The sequence below is a fragment of the Meriones unguiculatus genome, chromosome 6 (assembly GCF_030254825.1).
Source record: "Meriones unguiculatus strain TT.TT164.6M chromosome 6, Bangor_MerUng_6.1, whole genome shotgun sequence".
Lineage (NCBI taxonomy): Eukaryota > Metazoa > Chordata > Mammalia > Rodentia > Muridae > Meriones > Meriones unguiculatus.
In genome coordinates, this window is record NC_083354.1 from 68,577,973 (window position 1) to 68,597,976 (window position 20,004).

A 20,004-nucleotide genomic window follows, 5' to 3' on the forward strand; every position below is an offset into this window, starting at 1 on the left:
GTCTCCTCCATCCCTCCCATAACGAAGAACAGACCAGCAAACACACTTCTTTTTATAAAGAACACCAACCTCCTACCTCAATTTCTTCTCCTGTGAGCCACGATTCTTTAGGCACGCACGGTTCAGGCGGGACCCAAGAACCTTCTTTGGAATCTATGTTATAATAGTAGTTATATTTCTGCTGCAGGTTGACTTTGACCCATGAACCTTCACTGGACGCTGCAGAAGAAGAGTTTGTTAACAGCTACATTTTTTTTTTTTTTTCTTTTTCAAGAAGCTCAGCAACATAGGAGTTAAGCCTCTGGTTAAAAAGAGACGGGAAGGGGGATGGATAACTAGGGCTGGCAAGTCAAGTCTGACAGGCCAGAGAGAGTTTCCAGCACAGACAATACTCTAGCAAAAACATTTTCAGCTAGTCTATGTTACAGTCACTAAAAATGACAGTGAAATGGAATGAACAGCAGCGTTTTATTCCCCACACACAAACGGAGGAAAGATCGATATCTAGCGCTGACGCTGGACTCTAATTCTCTCATGGGGATGGCCTGAGTCACAAATGGCCAATGAAAAGCAAAAGTGAACAAGTAACACATCTAACAGGTAGATGTCGACGCCCCCACAGGCATAGATGAGACGAATGAGCAGAATTTTATTTACTAATAAAATTGTCCAGAACTTTCTCTGACAAGAACTGATTTATTAGGACAACTGACTTATATTTAAGGCAAAGATGAGTCACTTCTGGGAACAAATTCATTCAAACTACAAAATAGAAAACGTGTAGCGTAAAGGTCAATGAAGGTAGAGAAAAAGAAAATTCCTGATTTGACTCAAGGCGTTAGTCACACAAAAAGAGAAAAAGAATGCGGCTTACAAAAGTCTGTGGCAGTCCAAAATTGGTGGAAAAGAATGTTTCTTCCTCACGAATCTATGGGCTATATATTATAGTCTATTTAGATTTTTTTTTAAATTTTGTTAATTAGCCATGAATTCTGACCGAAACCAGAGATGTAAGAACTACCCAAACCACTAAAAAGTCCCATCTAAACTGAGCCAGTGCCACTCTGTGACCACTGGACCCACTCTTTTCTGGTAAATCAAAGCTTGAGGAACTGTCTCAATAAAATATTTCCACACATTCAAATAATCAAGCAGAATAACCAGGTTATATAAGTATTTGCTCATTCTTTCTGGTTGTAAATGCTCAAGTGTTCATTTGTTGGTGTCTGAAAAGGCAACAGCTTTCTCTTTAAATGGGAGGTTGTACAGCTGTCCATTTGTTGTTGTTTTTTTTTGTTTTTAAACATGTGTGTGTGTGCACACATGCGTGTATACACACATGTATACATGCCAGCAAATGGATTCCGTGGCATATGCATGGAAGACAGAGGACAACTCTTTGGAGTCTATTTCCTCCGTCTACCATGGCTTCTAGCATAGCATTCAGGTCATCAAACTTACACAGCATGCACTTTTACTCACGGAGCCATCTTGCCAGGCTCTGCGCTCTCTGTCTCCTTTATTAAATGTACTCTTTTCATCGTCATCCATGTTGTAGTATGTATTTTCTTTATCCCTCCCCTTTGGTGGCTGCTAAAATTCCAGTATATGGATCTGTCACATTTTATTTACCTATTCCTGTTTCATATGCCCTGTTTCGTGTCATGTAATCATGTATTATTTGTCTTGTAAAGGCTTAAATGATGGCATTTAGTATAAAGATCTGCTTATATTTTCTCAGTTGTATGAAGTTACCATCCATGCATTGCTGCTGAGATAATTGCAGCTTTAAAAAAGAACCCAAAAACATTTTCTTTGCCCTTGTTGCTAAATGTTTCAGAAATATTAACGTGAAAGCAGTAATTGTCTCAAAATTAAGGAAACACAATGCCACAGAAATCAGCATATTTTAAACATGTTTGTGCTAAGTCATGGGAATGCTCACCATTGTCAGTCTTTGACTCTTTTGCCTTCATGAGTGTATGATAGTACTTGTTGGCACATTCTGGGATTATGTCATGGATATTAGAAGAAGATGTCAGTGCAGACAAAACATGTTCCGATTGTTTGCTATCCAGACACTCATTGACATCAACGACCAGTGTAACCCCTGGGTAATGAGAAAAAGTTTCCGTTAATCATTACTTTGTACTTATATAAGGTATATAAATATATAAGTCAGACTTCTGGAAGTACATTGGTATTTTTTTGCTTTTAAACCTTTTCTCTTTCTGATAATCAGATCATATACACATGACCAAAATCTAATTCACCTATCAGTTTGGGTTGTACAAAGAAGGTTCTCTGGGAGCATGGTATGCTAAAATCTTACCATTCTCTGGTAAGGCTTGTGTGGGTGTGAAGGTTAACTGGGTGACACTTGCTATAGTGCAACCTGTGGAGTGTGCAGGGAGGCGCCACCCTGCGATTAGGTGTTGAAGCCTGGTGAAGAACGTGCAGCAATGCCAGACATGCAGCCCTGATCCACATATTTGAGAACTTGCTTTACGAAGACAATTGTTTTAGAGTAGGAAAATGCCAACTTGGCTACAGAAACCTTAACATTCTCTTTCATTACACTGGCATCATTGACAAAGTTCTCATAACCAACCCAAGGAAATATCTCAGAAAGGCACAGTGAGCAGAAATGGACAATGCAGCACAGAAACTTTATTTTGGACCAACTTAAACTTAATAAACCTTTCAAATTCCTGCATCATCTTGTAAACAAAACAATAGTGAACTCTTGGTTGCTTAAAGGAAATTAATGATTTCTTTATTATTAGTTCTAGGAAAGAATGTCCTGGTCCAATCAGCGAAATTGTTTGTATCCCCTTTAAGTACACTAAGTTGAATGGGGATAAGGGAAAAGCCAAATTAATATAGTTTCTAGATTTAAAAAGGTCTCGATAAAAAGAAGGTAAAGGCTGATTTTCCCCCTCACCCATACATCAAACTCTCACAGTGTTGAATAGCTTGTCCTAGCCAGCTCTGTCAGCTTGACACAGCCTAGAGTCATCCATGAGGAGAAGCCTGGACTGTGGAACTGCCGAGTTCAGGCTGGTCTGTGGGCATCTTTGTCTTACTATTAATTGATGCAGGAGGAGCCAGCACACTGTGGCAGGCAGGACCCTTAGGTAGGCAGCTGTGGGCTTCCTAAGAAATCTAACTAAACAGGAGCTAGAGAGCAGGCCAGCAGGCAGAGTCCCTCCATACTTCCTGCTTCCAGGTTCCTGCCCTGACTCTGTCAGTGATAGACTGTGACCTGGTTATAGTAGCCAAATAAATTTCCTTCCTCCCTTAAGTTGCTCTTGGTCAGAAGGAAACTAGAACTGAATATATGGCTGTCATCACGTTATGATTATACGTGCCTAATCTCATGTTACTGTGCATAGAAACAGCTGAAAGAATAAGATACGTGTTGACTTTCTGCCAGCTTGGCATCAGAGCCTTGTGAGGCCAGAGATTTTCACAGAGTGCCAGGGAACTTCTCCAGCAAACTCCACTGACTACCGAAAGGCAGGTACAGACAGCATCGAGCCTTTGCTACAGTGCTGATCGAGGTTGACAGTGGTGAACCTCATCCATCGTTCCCTCTTTCCCAGGAAAACTCAGGATGAAGAGCTGACATGTGAGAAGTCTATGGAAGTAAGAGGAGCAAGCAAGTGACAGAGAAAAACTCATGAATGAACGACAGGACACAGGACTGTTGCACTGAACTACAGGCCAAATCAATTGTCCTTAAAATATGTATGATGTAGGCACAAAGCTCTTAAATACAGAAATGTTTGGGGCAATTGAACATGGAGGAGAAAAGAGCTGGCACACAGGTAGAGTTTTTTACTAGCTGGAGCTCTTTTCCATGAAGATCTAAAACACACCTCTGAAAAATCCCAACCAACAGGATTGTTCTCCTCGTTTTACTCCCAGTCTGTGGCACACAGTAGGTGCTTATGCTTGTTGAGTTGTGCTGAGCCACGTAAGTGATGCTTCGGAGGACACAGAGTGTCTGGGTTTATTTGCTTTAGCACCACACACCCTCCAAGTGCTCAGGCTTGCAGCATCACTTCCTACCCACATCTGCATGCCAGCCCATGGCAGCCAGACTCTTGGGTTTTGTGGCTTCTGCTGGAAAACAACCAAGGACTTCAGAATTATGCCTATGGGAAGAACAAGCAGGTCTGTCCCAGGGCTCCCCAGGGAGGAAATCAGATCAGTTCCAATGCTCAAGGACACATAACATCTATTCTGATTACTTTGATTCTTACTCTGTGGCTTGTGGCTGAGTCCTAGATAGTGGAAGACATAAGATAACTGACCTTCAGAAAGTCAAGTGCATTTCTTAAATCTCCTATAAGCCTCTTAGGAGGAAAAAAAAGTTTGCTTTAGATCTTAAGCCACACGCTCGTGGGCTCTCTTCAAGGGATGCACTCATAGGAGGATAAACCCCCCAATAAAGCTTGCTCTTTAATGTGTAAAGCATGGGTCGACATATGATACACAACATGTCTGTGGTGTTATAATGTTGGGATGAGAAAAGGTCGGGAGATTACTTAAGCCCAGATGTTCCTTACAGATGGCTCTACATCTGGGGATGTAAGCTGTTCCCAAGCACTCTACAACCTGACAGGCTGTGACAGGGTCTAACAATGCCAGGGGTGACGGGTGGCTAAATTATACTTTTTAGGAATCTCATTCAACTTGGCTTTAGGGAGATTGCTACTATATCAACTTAGAAACCATTTCAGATTTCAGATTCTTCTCTGATAACAGAAGTATAAACCACAATAAAAATTTTGATCTTTTGAACCAATGTGGGATCCTGCTTTATGGCGTTCTAGCTGGGTCCCCTGGCAGAGGCACTGTAAGTGAAAGCTCTGACTTTCTTTTAATTTTTTTTTTTTTTTAATTTTTTAGACAGGGTTTCTCTGTGTAGCTTTGGCTGTCCTGGAGTTTGTAGACCAGGCTGGCCTCAAACTTGCAGAGATCTGCCCTCCTCTGACTCCCGGATTATAGGCATGTCACCTGACTTTCAAAAGCCCTTGCTCTGTGTGTGTATATGTGCGCATGCACACACACGGAGAACAGAGGACAACTTATAGGAGTCAGCTTTTTACCCTGTGGGTTTCAGGAATCAAACTCAGGCTATTACACTTGGCAGCAAGCACATTTGCCCACTAAAGCATCTCACTGGCTTAATTTCTTTTTAGATGACTTAGAAATCTTCCATCTATACAGCTCAAGAGAGAATTTCATAACCACCAGCCAACTTCATGTATAGAAAGATCACAAACAACTGGCCAATCCCTTCAGTCCCTGATTGAGTCTATTTCAGAGTCGGCTATCAGATGCAAGCACACCCATCTGCCCTTGGAGACTAAGAGCTAACACCACGTCCTTTCAAGTCTGAACTTGCATTCCCCACTCCTGGCCTCCTCTCTCCCTGCATTCCGATCTGTTTCTGTGAAAAACTTCCACTAACAATGGAAAGCATAAAAACCAGAATGGATATTGATTGTGAAGAAATAGTTTTCTATGGATCAGTAGGAAAAAAAAACAAGATTTGATTTAAATATACAATTTTAGAATCTACAAAACATTTTTTGCTATCTGCATTTTGTTTCGCAACACTGTCAAATTTTGTTGGAGGTAACACCTCATTACTGGAAACACGACAACTAGTTAGAGAGTTGTGCACTTAGATATGCATCTGAGACTGAAAACTAAAAAGTGTTCAGATTTTTCCGGAAATTCAAAGTGAATGACTTCAGGTGTGTACCCACTTAAAAAAGGCAAGTTTGACAAGGTAAAGAAGGCGAGGTCTTACATCGCTCTGCTCTGCTCTTGTCCATGTTGGCTTCATTGATGGCTTGCTGTATCTCATCCAGCCAGAGCATGTTAGAAACACTCTCAGGATCCTAGAAGAGTGACATAGAGTCAGAGAACAATGAATGCTACAGAACCGAGTCAACACTGCTCCCCAGGAGCCACTCTATTATCATCTTCTACTTCTTATTCGGCAGGTGCTAGGTAGCTCCAGCGTGCAGCACAAATTGCCATGATCAACATCCTCCCTACTTCAGTGGTTCTCAACCTGTGGCTCATGGCCACAGCAGACATGCTGCGTACCAGGAATTTAAATTAACAGTAGCAAAATTACAGTTATGACGTAGCAGCAGAATAATTTTATGGTTAAAGGTCACCACAGCATGAAGAACTAACTGAACTCAGGGTCAAAGCACCAGGAAGGCTGAGGACCTCTGTCCTGGATGGACAGCTGTGCTGCTGTGCCGTGTGGCTTCATTCCTTCCAATCTGGTCTGGACCACAGAAGTTCTCTAGTGAGAACCCCTGATCACTTCCAAATGGATGTCTCACTACATCCCCTCTCCGTTTAACCTTAGAAAGAAATAAGCTCTCTTCTCAAGACCGTGGATCCGGTGTAGCGATGCAGCCTTCTGGCTAGCTCCTCCCTCCCTGTTCTAGGACTTTCTAGGACTTCTTCAGGCCAGAGCACTTGACCCTGGCTGGCTCCTGCCACGACTCATAAGTCATAGCTCAAATGCCACCTCTATTAAAAAGTCATCCATTGCTATGCAGCTAAGCATTCAGGAACCGCGGTTGGCAAAACTAAATGCCAAGTTGCCCCAGTATGCCAGCAGAAGCTTTATTTAAATTTGAGGGAAACGGTGATACCCAATGTTTGTCAGACACCCAGACTAAAACAGAAACAACATGGTGAGGACCTCTCAGAGAGGCCAGAAACAATCAGAACACACTGCATTCAGGGAGACACTAGCTGTGACACACAGCTGAGGAGGCAAGAACGGGCCAGTATGCAGCAGAAAAAAACACTCGTACAGCTAACCCGGCTTCAGAAAGAAGGGACGGCAGCAGGAAGTTCATGCTATTACCTTTACTGTTTTACATTTGGGTGAATTCTCATGATTTTGCTACCAACACAATGCTGGCAGATACTAAATGGAACTTCAAGATAATTTTATGAGTAGACACTAAATACTTTCAGGAAAATTTAGAAGTCCACATTTAAAATATTTGTTTATTTCTAGTTATGTATATGTATGTACACATGAGTGCAAGTGCCCTCAGGCTCCAGGGAGGGACTCCTATCCTGGAGCTGCTTATAAGCACTTGTGAGCTACATGAATGGCGGGCGCTGAGCTGGGGGTCCTGTAAGAGCAGTGTGTACTCATGACTGCGGAGCCATCTCTCCAGCCTCTGGCATTTTTAAAATGTGAGTGGCTCATGGTGGGGATAAGTGTAGTGCTCTAACCCTGGGAGAAGCCAAGGAGACAGCTCACTGGGGAGCACAGGACCTGAGTGTGAATCTCATTAAAAAGCAGAAAGCCAGGCGTGGTACTGTGCCGTTCTAATTTCAACACTGGGGAGGTAGAGACAGGAGAATCCCTGGGGCTCATGGGGCAGTCAGCTTCACTTCTAGCAAGTTCCAGTCCAATGAGAGACCTTGTCTCTCAGATGTAGGCCGCATCTGAGGAACGGCACCCGAGGTTGCCCGGTGGCCTGTGCACACACCTAAGTGCACAGCTGTGGTATATGGAATCAACCAGCTCAGGCATTGGAGTCGTTTGGGGTAAAGCTGAAAGCTCAGGAAGTACTGGAGGTCTGCAGGGAGAAATGATATTCGCTAGCTTCCTTCAGGCGCCATGTGAGATAGTGTGTGTGGTGAGATCTGAGAAACCAGACACATGCCATTTCCTCCTGCGTTATTTGGGGAGGGCAGATGCTGAGGTCTAGAAATTTCATGAGGCCTGCTTCCTGAGTCATCTCCGGCTACAGCCTCAACACGGAATCCTTCACCAGGCAACTTAGCAATTTCTCAGAAAATGAAATTTTGGAAGAGGTTCAAGCAAAAATAGGGAAAGAATGAGAAATCTGAAGAAGAACGAAAGAAGTCAGGGAAACAGGATTAAAAAATTATTTGCTTATTGTGTATACGTGTGTAAATTCATGATATGGGTATGGGATCAGAGGGCCTTTAATGGAGGTTCAAAGCTTGAACCCAGGTCACAAGGCTTGAGTAGCAAGCAAGTGCCTTAACCCTTTGCACCTTCTCACTGGCCCTAGTATTATTATTTTTTTTTTTCTGTTTCTGAACCCAAAGAAACCTCATACTCCCCAGGAATAGCTTGAAAGTGGAGCACTAAACAAGTGCTCCCATCCCAGCCAGCGTGTTCTGAAGAGCCTGTGGCTTTACTGTGTGGACCACACGCGTGGTTGCTTGGATGGGAAAACGGTGACTGTCCCCCACTGAAGATTAAAGTATTAGTCCCAGAAGCCAAACTAAAGTCTAGACTTTGCAAAACCAAACAAATTTAAGTCAAAAGTTTTGAGACCGTGATGTACCGAAATAAAGCTAAACACGAAACCAAGAGTGAAAACAAACAAACAAACAAATGTACTGCTGAAAAATCCCCCTTTCAGTCATTCACCAGAGACTTGGAATAGCGCTGTGAAGGTCCAGCCTTCCCCCAGCTTCACAGCCAGCCAGCGTGTGAGGGAAGAGTGGATGAAATGACCAACCAGGCCACAGGTAAATCAAACCTCCTCAACTTGGGTGGTGCCAAGAAAGTTTTTAAAAAAAATACACCTCCCCTCCAGTCTTCTGGGTTTATTGTCTCTACAGTGTCAGGACATTCTTCCTTAGTTTATGGTACCACTGATGATGCAGTCGAAGTGTTAAATCTGACCTTTGGAAATGACCTGGTTTGGCTAAGTTTAATCAGGAGGAGAAACATTAATATAGATCCCTATCACTTCCTAGCTGCCCCTCGTCTCCTTTGAAGTCGCACGTGAAGTCTAAATTTTCTGATTTTTGCTGCACTTTAGAGGTTGAACTGTGTATTAAAATCAGCTTTTCTTCTTTTCAATGGATTGTTAAATATTCTTAACACCAGTGAACTGCATGCTATGATGGCTAAGATATAAATGTGATCTACATACAATTTAAAATGCTTATTACAGACCTGCTCATCAATATTCATGGAATATAACAAGTCCTGTACTTCATCATTTTGTTATGATTTTAGTCCAATTCAAATAGTTTTGTTTTTTGCTTTTGTTTTTGGCACAAGTCTGTCCTGCTATCTGACCAACACAATCATCTATGGCAAATGGACCTTCTTCCCAGAAACAACAAAAATAAGTTTTGGATTGGCACTAAGGCTATCAGAGCACGTAGGTCGGCAGAGAATTTTCTTCTTCTTTTCCCCTTTGAGACAGGGTCTCCCCATGTTCCTGAGGCCGGGATAGACTCCTGATGTAGCCATGCTTAGCTTTTAACTCACTGCTGTCCTCTTGCCATAGTTCCTCTGTCAAGGGCTGGGGTTTAAATATGCCACACTCAGCTGAACAGAGAATTTTAGAAACAATCTAATACCCCTGATATAATTTCAACTTCTTAAATATTTGCCAGGACTGAGGATGTAGCTCAGCTGTGGAGCCCTTGCCTAGCATGAATGAAGCCCTGCGAACAGGCTCCAGCACCACAGACACCAGGCATAGTGATTCGGCCTGTGACCCCAGCAACCTAGAAGCAGAAGGAGGGCTGGGGGTTCAAGTCAATTTTCAGTCACATCTTGAGTTCAAGGCCAACCTGGGCTATATGACACCCTGTCTCAAAGAATAAATTAAAAAAAAAAAAAAAAAGAGGAGGAGGGGTGTTTGTTTTTTTTGTAACTAATTTAGTTTATAGCTATGTGATCAGTTTAGGAACTAAAACTTGAAATAGAATAAAATAAGGCACAGTTTCGTTTTGGTTCTTGAAAGAAAAATTTCATATTATATTCTGATCACGCTTCCCTCTCTCCTCAACTCCTCTCAGATCCTTCCCACCGCCCTAACTGCATGCCCTTTAAAAAACTGCCCAATTAAAAAAAAAAAAAAGAAACTTCGACACAATTCCACAAAAGCATGAAAAATGGAAACCAAAATATTACAAAGACCAATAAGACAAAAGAAAGAAAAAAAGCGCAAACAAAGCAATATGAGACAAAAAATTCTGCAAGAACACCAGTGAATTCCCTTTATGTTAGCTCACCACTGCTGGGCATAGGAGCTACCCTGGCATGTGCTAAATATACCCCAGTGAGATTGAAGGGAACTAATTTTCCCTTCGCCAGTAGGCATCAATTGCAGATAGCTTCTGGGTCAGTGGTGGGAGCCCCATCTATTTGGCTTGAACCTGGGCAAGCCCTGGTGCATATACACCAGTCTCTGTGAGTTCATATGTGCAGCAGTCCTGTTTCATCTGGAAGACACTGTTCCCTTTGAGTTATCCATCCCTTTTGCTTTGACAATCTTGCCTTCTCTTCTGTTTAGATTCCTAAGTCTTAAGTGGAGGCACTGATATATAAGTATAATTCATAACCATTCATGTGCTAAATAGAAGGCACAATTCTGGAGCTATGTTTTGAAATGGGGCGGGGGGGGGGAAGAGGCTGAGCTGTGGAACCAATTCAAAGCTAATTGCTGCTCAGCATCTGTTCTCAGCTTTGTTTTGCAATAGTCTCTGGCATTACTTAAATGCCTGGGGAGAAATACAGCTTTGGTTCTAAGTGAAATAATGGCAGTGGGTGAGGAAGAGCTAAAGGGATATGGCTCTGCCTCTATGCTCTAGAGAAGCTTAGCCTGAGTCACTCACACATACGGAAACATCAAGTGGACACATCCCTTCTCTGCAGAGGCAGGGCAAGTCCCTGCCCACATAGCAGACTCTCTCAGACTATACTTGCTGCTAATATATGGACCATAGGGGAATCTGCCCTGAATCTGACTTGAGGGGAATCTTCTTAACATCCCATAACTGGGTCTCAGGACACGGAGAGATGAAAGTACTTATCTTGGTTGCTGCTAGGCTGCTGCTTCTGCCGGCCACTGTTTGCCAAAGTGGTAAGTCCCCTTCTTCTGAAATAGCACAGGGGTGGGAGAGTAGACGGTTTGCACTGGGAGTAAATGAACCTAATTTTCCTGTGACCCCAAAGGCAAAGTTTGATGTTGGGGTTTTGGAAGGTTGAATCATGGAGGCATCTAAAGTTTGTTCCCAAGTCAAACCTTGTCAAAGACCAAGCATTTTCTACTAGCAGTTATAAATTTGTGGCAGAATCAAGACTATCTACAATTAAGTAAAAAGCTTTTTTTTTTTTTTTTTTTTGGTGAGAAGTGTCTGCATGTGTGAAATTTCCTTATGTAGAAAAGATTGCACTTTTTCAAGGGATTAAAAATCTTTTTAAATTTATCAATCTTATAATTTCTGTTGAGGCACCAAAAATAGTACCAGGAAAGGCCATGTGGTTTTAGCAGCCAGTGATGTCAGCAGTGTTTTCAGGGTTAAATACCTTTTTTCTTAAACTTTCAGTACTAGGGGGCTCTCTCCCCCTCACATATATACGTATATATTTATATGTCTCTGGGTATATATGTATTCATATATAAATAGATATGTACATGTATATGGTACGAGTATGTATAATTTGTTACGTATAATTTTAGAAATAAGATCTCCCAAATATAATTATTTTACCTTGACTGTGTCTCCTATTGTACCTGTCACATTGTGGTAGCTTGTGACTTCTAGCCTGTGTCTCCTATTTTACCTATCACATTGTGGTAGCTTGTGACTTCTGGACTGTTCTGAAATAAACTACTTTGAGACAGGGTGTATACAGGGCTCTCTCATTGTCAAGTCACAGCACTAGGAGACAGAGATGGCATGAAACTAAAATTAAACAAAAGACAACCCTCTGCAAGAAAGTGATCCTTAACTTGAGGTCCCTGCAGAGAGCTTAAGGGGTACTATTGGGCTTGTAGAAGCAGTGTTTGGCCAGGGCTAGGCTTTCTCTGCGAGGATAAGCCAACACACGGAGCCCCAGTTTCGAGGATATGAGTTCTGTGAGTGGGTTCCACCCTGATGCTAGCGGCACCTGGAAGAAGAGAAAAGTGGGGACTTATAGGGTTCGTCCTCAGCCATGGGGAGATGTGATGGGAAAACATGTCACCAGAAAGCTGAAGGCCATTCTAGCTGAAGCCTTCTTCCAGGCTGAGAGCACTTCCGAAACATTGCACCAAACAGAAACCAAAGAATCCTAGTTGTCAGTTTTTGTTTTTTAAACAAGGAATACTGTTCTTAAGGAAAGCCAGGTTTTGACTAAGGCTTCAGTGGGGCCAGACCTGAAGTTGCATGGGAATAGTCCTTGTTGGGGGTGTTTGCAGACATTCTGTCTGGCCCAGTCACAGGACTCTTCCTAAAACTCACTAACAATTCCATCAGCTTTCTCACCAGAGCTTGGAGGGAAGAAGTCTGGATGCTCCGTCCCACCCAATTCCCTTTACAGCTCAGGCTTGACCTCACCCAGCAGGATTTAAGTGGCTGAGCTCAAATGCCACCGGACATTCCTCTAAACACAGACACACAGAATGCTACCTTCCAAGTTATTCTTTCCTTGAACAACACCGGGCCACCTTCATTTCCCAGTTATTCTGACAACACTGACTCCACCTGATATGTCAAAGTCAGCCTGTGCAAACTCTGAGGTCTGAAGGAGTTTGGATTACCCCTGGGAGCAAAGGCCAGAGATTAAACCAGGAAGAGAACCTGGCTGTGGATGAGGACAGACCATCAGCCAGGGATATTTAAAGTGGAGGATCCAGGGCTTTGTGTCAGCACCTCAGGGGCAGGGTACTAGCACTTCAGATGGAATGCCTGAGGTTTAAGTTGGCATTTGAGGACCTGATTACCGCGTACATGCTGAATTGCGCCAAGTGTCCACAGCACATAGCTGATAATGTTTCTTTCATTTAAAAAATTCATTTTGCCGGGCGTGGTGTGTCACATGCCTTTAATCCCAGCACGTGGGGAGGCAGAGGAGGGATAATCTCTGTGAGTTCAAGGCCAGCCTGGTCTACAGAGTGTGTTCCAGGATAGTTAAGGCTACACAGACAAACCCTCTCTTGAAAAACAAACCAAACCAAACCGTTTTTAAATCCTTTGGTTATCACAGTGATTTCATCTTTTGGCTTTTCTCTTTGTCTTAAAACTTGGACTTTCTCCCAAAGCCTGTCTTCTCACTCCCTTCTTCCCATCTCCCCCTGGGCCATCCCTCCACTCCCCCAGTTTGGACTACAGCCTCTGTGGCGGCTGACACCTTCACACCTCACATCTGCTCGTGCTTTCGGGACGCCACAGCCGGCCTTTGAACCGCCCGACATTTTGCAGACTAACATCCCACCAGCTCTCTCCACTCAGCCATACCAAGACCTGAGACTTTAGCCAGGGGTGGCGGCACACACTTAGAATTCCAGTACTCAGGGGCCCAGGCATGATGACAAGGCATTCAAGTCCCAAACAAGCCAAACAAACAAGCCACCTATAAGCCTTGAATTTGAATTCCTTTCCCCCTTTATTGCCCCTCACTCTTGCCCTATCCACGCTCTTCCTCCAACTCACTTCTAACAGGAACCTCCAGCCAGGTTGCTTGAAGATCCTACTCTACAACCACATGACTCGTCCCTCAGAAGTCTGCATAACCTGGGATTCCCACCTTCACTTTTCCGCAACCTTGGCTCTAGATCAAGGCTCACCGCCCTCAGATTCTGAGGAGTTTGGGCAACAGTCCAAGTCTTCCTGCCCCTAATTTTTTACCTTCTCAATCCTCTCTGTCCTGCCACCAAACTTACTTTAAACACAGCTCAAAATCATGGTTATATTAGTTTCCAGTGACAGCTGTAATAAATGTTCACATAGTGACGCTTTACATGACGCAGATACACCATCTGATTCCTCTGGAGGTCCAAATTCTTCAAGTCAAGGCAGGGTCAGGGCTATGTTCTTTCCAGATACTCACAGAGAGAATCTGCATTCTTGCCTTTGTACAGCCTCAAGACACTTCACATGCTCCTTGGCTCAGAGCTATTTTCTCATCCTTGAAGCCAGCAACATAGCAATTCCAACCTGACCCTGAGCCTCTTGCCTCACATGTGTAAGAACTTATAAAATTGCATTGAGACCATATCAACCGCCACCTGGTCATGGTCCATCCTTTCACATACCATAAGCTGCCCAAATGCAAATTCACTTTGCTTATGTGTGGCCTGGTGTGGGTCATGGTTTTCTTATACATGATGCTGTTTGCCATCTCCTGATCCCTAATAACCCCCTTCCACTAGGGGGTGGAATCTTGGGCTGGGGGAATGCTCTTGTAGCTACTACAGTGGCCACTGCTCTGCGAACTCTGTGTGCAGAGGGGGTTCTGGGGGTCAATGGTACAGCAGCTGTCTAGCACTGAAAATCTGTGTTCAGTTGCCAGTTCATGTGGAGGGGAAGGACTTTTGGGTGAAACCCCAGGATGTATGAAGAGATCATGGCTCAGAGGACAGTTCAGAGGCCCTTCAGGAATGAATTCTGTGACCTACTTTCTCAAATTTATCTCTTCAATATACCAGAGTAGATAAGATAGTGCATGTCCATGTATCTTCTCCTCTGGCCTAAGTAACACTGCAGACAGCAGTGGACGTTAAAGCTTTGTAGCACTGCCATGTAATATGCAATCAACATCTTTAGAATCAACTGACTGGCCCAGCCACCACCGTGAGTGAAAACCTACTTTGAGTATTAAGGTCTATGTCTGTAGCTTGCTCATTTTTTCAGTGATAGCTTGCTTGAATATTTGACTTAGCTAACTATCTGTCGCATACACACAGCGTATTGGCAATAAAACATTTTCCTATAATGTTCCATTGTCCTCTTTTGTTTCATCCTGCACAGTGGTTCTCAACCTTCTTCACGCTGTAGCTCTTACATACAGTTCCTCATGTTGGGGTGACTCCCTTACCATAAGATTATCTTCCTTGCTATGTCATAACTGTAATTCTACTACTGTTACAAATTGTAATGTAAATATTTTTGGAGATAGTGGTTTGCCAAAAGGGTCACAACCCACAGGCTGAGAGCTGCTGCTCCAGCCCTGTTAAAACTCCTGACATGCATGGAGCTGTTGTGTAGTTGTTCTCAGAGGAAGGCACAGTACTGGGACATACAATACACACTTCACACACACCCATGGGTTGAATGATCTATAGTGATTTTAAAAAATAATGACTCCAAGTTCTAAAACCAGAAGGATCATATAGCATCAAACATTTCATTTTATTTTTATCTAAACCACAGGCAGGACTTGGTAACAAATCATACGCTCAATTACAGGTGTGAAAAATGTTTCAGACAACTCAACAAAGCTGACCTTGACTATTAAGAGTTTCCATGGTGCTCCCTTAAATACTTTCGAAGACTTCCCACTTTCTGACATAGAGGGCTGGACAGGAGCCACCTCAACTGTGAAAATAAAGTGCCCTGAAGATGAGTCAACTCTCCATGTAAACAATGCCACCATGGGTTACCTGAGGAATTCCTTAAGCACCAAACTGATACCTGCCATCTACATCCTGGTGTTTGTGGTTGGTGTGCCAGCAAACATTGGGACCCTGTGGAAGCTCTCCTCAAACACCAAGTCCATCTGGCTGGTCATCTTTCACACCAACCTGGCCATCATGGATCTTCTTTTTTGTTTTACGCTGCCATTTAAGATCATCTACCATCTCAATAGGAACAACTGGGTGTTTGGAGAGGTCATGTGCCGCATCACCACAGTCATTTTCTATGGCAACATGTACGGTTCCATTCTGATCCTCATGTGCATGAGCATCAACCGCCACCTGGTCATGGTCCATCCTTTCACATACCATAAGCTGCCCAAACGATTCACTTTGCTCATGTGTGGCCTGGTGTGGGTCATGGTTTTCTTATACATGATGCCGTTTGCCATCCTGAAGCAGGGGTATCGCCTCGTCCAGCCAGAGATCACCACCTGCCACGATGTCCACAGTACATGCGAGTCCCTGTCCCCCTTCCGGTTCTACTACTTCATCTCCTTAGCACTCTTTGGATTCCTCATCCCACTTGTGGTTACTGTCTACTGTTACGCAACTCTCATCCACAGACTTAATGCACAGGATCGGAAACGGCTAAGGTATATCAAGGCTGCTCTCGTCATTCTGGTGATTTTCACAATTTGCTTTGCTCCCACCAACATCACGCTCATAATTCACCATGCCAACTACAACTCCACGGACAGCCTGTACTTTATGTATCTCATAGCTTTGTGCCTGGGCAGCCTGAATAGTTGCCTAGATCCATTTCTTTATTTTGTCATGTCAAAAATTGTAGATCAGCTTCCTTCCTAGTCAGAGGACAGGAAAGATCCCTGTAAAAACATGCATGCGCGGGCCAACTTGTGCAAGGCGCCAACAGCTCCATTTTTAATTTCTATTTTTATTTATTTGTCTTTTGAGACAGGTCTCACTGTGTAGTCTTGGCTGGCCCAGAACTCTCTATTCAGACCACGTTGGCCTCGAACCCACAGAGATCTGCTGGGGTTAAAGGCGTACATAACCAGGCCTGGCCACAGCTCTATTTGTTAAGCTCCTATTAAATAGTGCTTCCAATATAAAATATTATAAAATTATTAGGATTAAAAAATACGTTTTAAACAAAATTTTTAAACAAAATTATCATTATTCTTGTGACAACTGACACGTTTCCATTTGCCTTCCTGATTCTCCAAGCTTTAAATTTCCCCTTCCCTCCTGCGAGTGACATCGGCAACCTGACAACTGAGCATTACTCACGGTTCTTCCCTCTTTTTGGAGAGTTACCCTGTTTTTGTTGTGTCCCTCTCTGGGGTCCTGTCTTCATCCCACCTGTCTGAAAATGGCTGTCCTCCCTTCCAGGGGGTCTCGTTTTCACAGATCGGGTTAACCTTCCTTGAATATCGTTCAGAACACATCATGCAAACACTTCCCTTGGCCCCGCGCTGCTCCTGAAATGACAGACCCTTGGGCAGCTTCCATCGCTGCCTCCCTGATACCACCTGTGGCACCAGCTTGCTCACTTCCCCACCAACTCACCTTCCCTTCCCTGCTACCCCAGTGACAGCCTGTTCCAGCATCTTTGCTTTAACCTGTCCCGTTTTCCCAGTCTTTCAGAGACTGTTCTTCCCTTACCCTCAAACCACACGTGTCGTTTTTCTCATCTGGGTTTCCAAAGCACTTTCTTATAATATGGAACTTCTGAACAAACAAGCCTGATAACCTCATTTGCATATAAATATCGGTTCTATAAGCAATTAAGTTCTATGTAGTCAGCTCTCTGTACCTGCAAGTTTCACACCTGCAATTCAACCAACCACAGACCAAAAACACTTGAAGAAAACTGTATGAGCTGAACACGAACAGACTTTTCTCTTTTCATTACACAATACAGCATAACCACTCTTCACATGACATTCACACTGTATTAAACCACTCTGTATTCACCCTGTATTAAGTAGTCCTAAGTTATCCCCAGGTGATGTGAAGTACATGGCAGGCTATGAAGAGGCTGCAGCCCAATACAGTACCATTCCCACAGGGATTTGGAATCTGTGGAGCTTAGTGTCTACAGGGGTCTTGGATGATGGAGAAGGTGTTGTCTGTCCTCCTTCCTTTAAGGTTCTTGTCATTAAAGGGCCTTTAATGTGCGGCCAGCTGCACTCTTTGCATAGCATGTGGCTGAATGAAAGAATAAAGCCCCAAAGCATCTAAAAACAGCGTGGGGTTCTAATCAGTCTTTTCTGACAAGGCAGCATACCCTGTATGACATAATTTATGGTTAGGCTTGATTAAAAAAAAGTTAAATGGCTATATACTCATAAGGTCATTTAGCAATTTAAATAATGCCTCCAGTTATTTCCATGCCTGTTCGTATTAATGGGAAATGGTATTGTATTACAAATCTCCAGATTATTCCTATAGGTAAAGTGTCTAATGGGAGATGTAATATTAGTGGATAAGTGTCGGGGGGCATCACTAGTGAATACAACGGGGTTGAGAAAACCTCTGAGCACACAGCATCATTGAGGTGAAATTGTGAGTATGTAGATTCACACACCGACAAAACTGTTATAATCAACTAATCAATAAAAACACATTTAAGTGTACATTGTTGAGTATGTATATCTAGTTTTCTGTTTCATCAAACTTGGGTATAAAACTTGCACACGTATTTACCAGAAGACGTCCAAGTCCACACCCCACTTATGCATCCATGTTTCCTGCAGCACCATTCACACAGGCTGAATTAAGAACCTGGCAGGGACCCAGTGAGTAGGTGAGGCAAGCTCTCTAGAAAGCTTCCCTTTCTAGCAAGGCTTTTCAGCCTCAGAGGAGGAGGAAGTCATGTGTCTGCAGGAAAATGAGCACATCTGGAGACCATCAATCATACTAAGCAAATTAGGTCATCTCAAAAAAGAAAAAAAACAAATACTGTATTTTTTTTCACCTTGTGTAGTGCCTAGATTTTATACAAACAAAATCACATATAAGTGTATCTATAAAATGACAGGCCAACTGTCAGGAGGGCAAAGGAGAAGATGAGGGTGAAGAGAAGCAACAGCAGCTGGTAAAATTTAGGGGGGATATGCTCCATGAACAATAGCATCAAATAAAGACCTCAAGGCTACAGAAAAGGGCTGATGAGGGTTGACAAGACAGTTGCGTGGGTGACAGCAGTGATTAGACATGACAACCTCCCAACCCACACTGTAGAAGATAACGGACACCTTGTAAGGCTGTCCCGACTTCCACATGAAGGCTGTCACTCACACACTGATAAAGTACATAAATAAATGTAACATAGTAAAAGATAAACCTTAAAACAAGCAATTTAAAGACATTTAAAGCAAGTGTTAAGATTCTAAAAATTTCAGGGAAAGAAACTCATTAGAAAGCCAAGTCATTAATTGTAGCAGTTTGTCCTAGCAGAAATACAGCAAGATATACTAGTTAAAAGCACACACAAATCCAGTAGCATATACTTTTAATCCCAGTGCTTGGGAGGCAGAGGCGGAGGCAGGTGGATCTCTGTGAGTTGGAAGCCAGCCTGGTCTATAGAGAGAGTTCCAGGACAGCCAGAGTTATATAGTGAGGCCCTGTCTCAAAAACATACAGAAACAAACAAATCCAAACCAGCCAGCCAGCCAAAAAACCCAAACAAACAAGATAAGAAAAGCACGCTTAATTTATTTTGTGTAACCATCCAAGAAAACCCGACACTTTAATGGGGTATAATTCACTTGTGAGATAGTCTTACATTTTAAATCACTCTTGATTCACTTAATCCAGTGGGGGATGTAGACACGTGCTCGGCTAAGAGTGTGCGCCACGCTCACTCCTCAGTCTTGAGACAGAGACTCCCTGGGCTTCCACAGTATCCAGAAGCCGCACTTAGCTACCCCTCTGTGCTCGTTCTCTGATGGACCTGAGCACCCATCTCATGACGCTGCCACTCACGATGTCCTTCAGTGGCTGGATACTCTGGGACAACCTTTACTTGATACTGTAATGCCAGCAACATGTTCTCATTCCTATTATTTCCTAAAGGAAATGCATAGAAATGCCACCAAGTATGTACTTTTCTAGGGACCTAGCAGAGATAAAAAAACAAAACAAAACAAAAAGCCATCTACAAAGACTCAGCTGAAGAAACAGAACCGGATTTCTTTTTTTCAGTGATAAAGAACAGGCTAAGAATAAATAAAAATGGATGGACTGTGGCTGGGGATACGGCTTAGTGGAAGGGCATGCCTAGTAGATGTGAGGGCCTAAGTCTGATCCTCAGCACTTCAGTACACAGAAGAAACTTCAAAACCAGACTGCTTAAGAACATCAGTTTAACCACACATAGCACACTCTTCCAGCTGGAGTTGGTCAGCAATGGTCAATGTGACTCTCATCCCTGCTGCCCAGGATAAGGTGGTTTGATTCCTGAGCTTGTACCTAGAGCCGTCATGTCCATGTCCAGGGCTCTAACACACCAGTGATGGAGCTGCTTCTGTGCCAGGCTGCTTGCCCAGCACACTGCTGCCAAAATGTGGGC

The 20,004-nt window shown here is 43.3% G+C and overlaps 2 protein-coding genes across 2 annotated transcripts in view; one reads left to right on the top strand and one right to left on the bottom strand.

The window, feature by feature from the left end:
- The window catches only part of Iqgap2 (IQ motif containing GTPase activating protein 2), a 257,708-nt gene that overhangs the window by 56,896 nt on the left and 180,808 nt on the right, over positions 1–20,004 (bottom strand). The window contains exons 14-16 of the mRNA XM_060385592.1: positions 5,828–5,918; positions 1,946–2,110; positions 77–219 (exon numbers count right to left, since the gene is read on the bottom strand). Of these exons, the coding sequence (XP_060241575.1) occupies positions 77–219; positions 1,946–2,110; positions 5,828–5,918 (399 nt within the window). The remainder of the gene's footprint in view (positions 1–76; positions 220–1,945; positions 2,111–5,827; positions 5,919–20,004) is intronic.
- On the top strand, positions 10,619–18,034 carry F2rl2 (coagulation factor II thrombin receptor like 2). The gene is made up of 2 exons (XM_021641434.2): positions 10,619–10,928; positions 15,238–18,034. The coding sequence occupies exons 1-2, from the start codon at positions 10,781–10,783 to the stop codon at positions 16,272–16,274; spliced, it is 1,185 nt and encodes a 394-aa protein (XP_021497109.1). The 5' UTR covers positions 10,619–10,780; the 3' UTR covers positions 16,275–18,034.

Coding starts and splice junctions, on each gene's coding strand:
- F2rl2 (XM_021641434.2), top strand. CDS start 10,781: ATGGACCATAGGGGAATCTGCCCTGAATCTGACTTGAGGGGAATCTTC. Junction 10,929..15,237: donor GGCCACTGTTTGCCAAAGTG/GTAAGTCCCCTT, acceptor GCTCAATTACAG/GTGTGAAAAATGTTTCAGAC.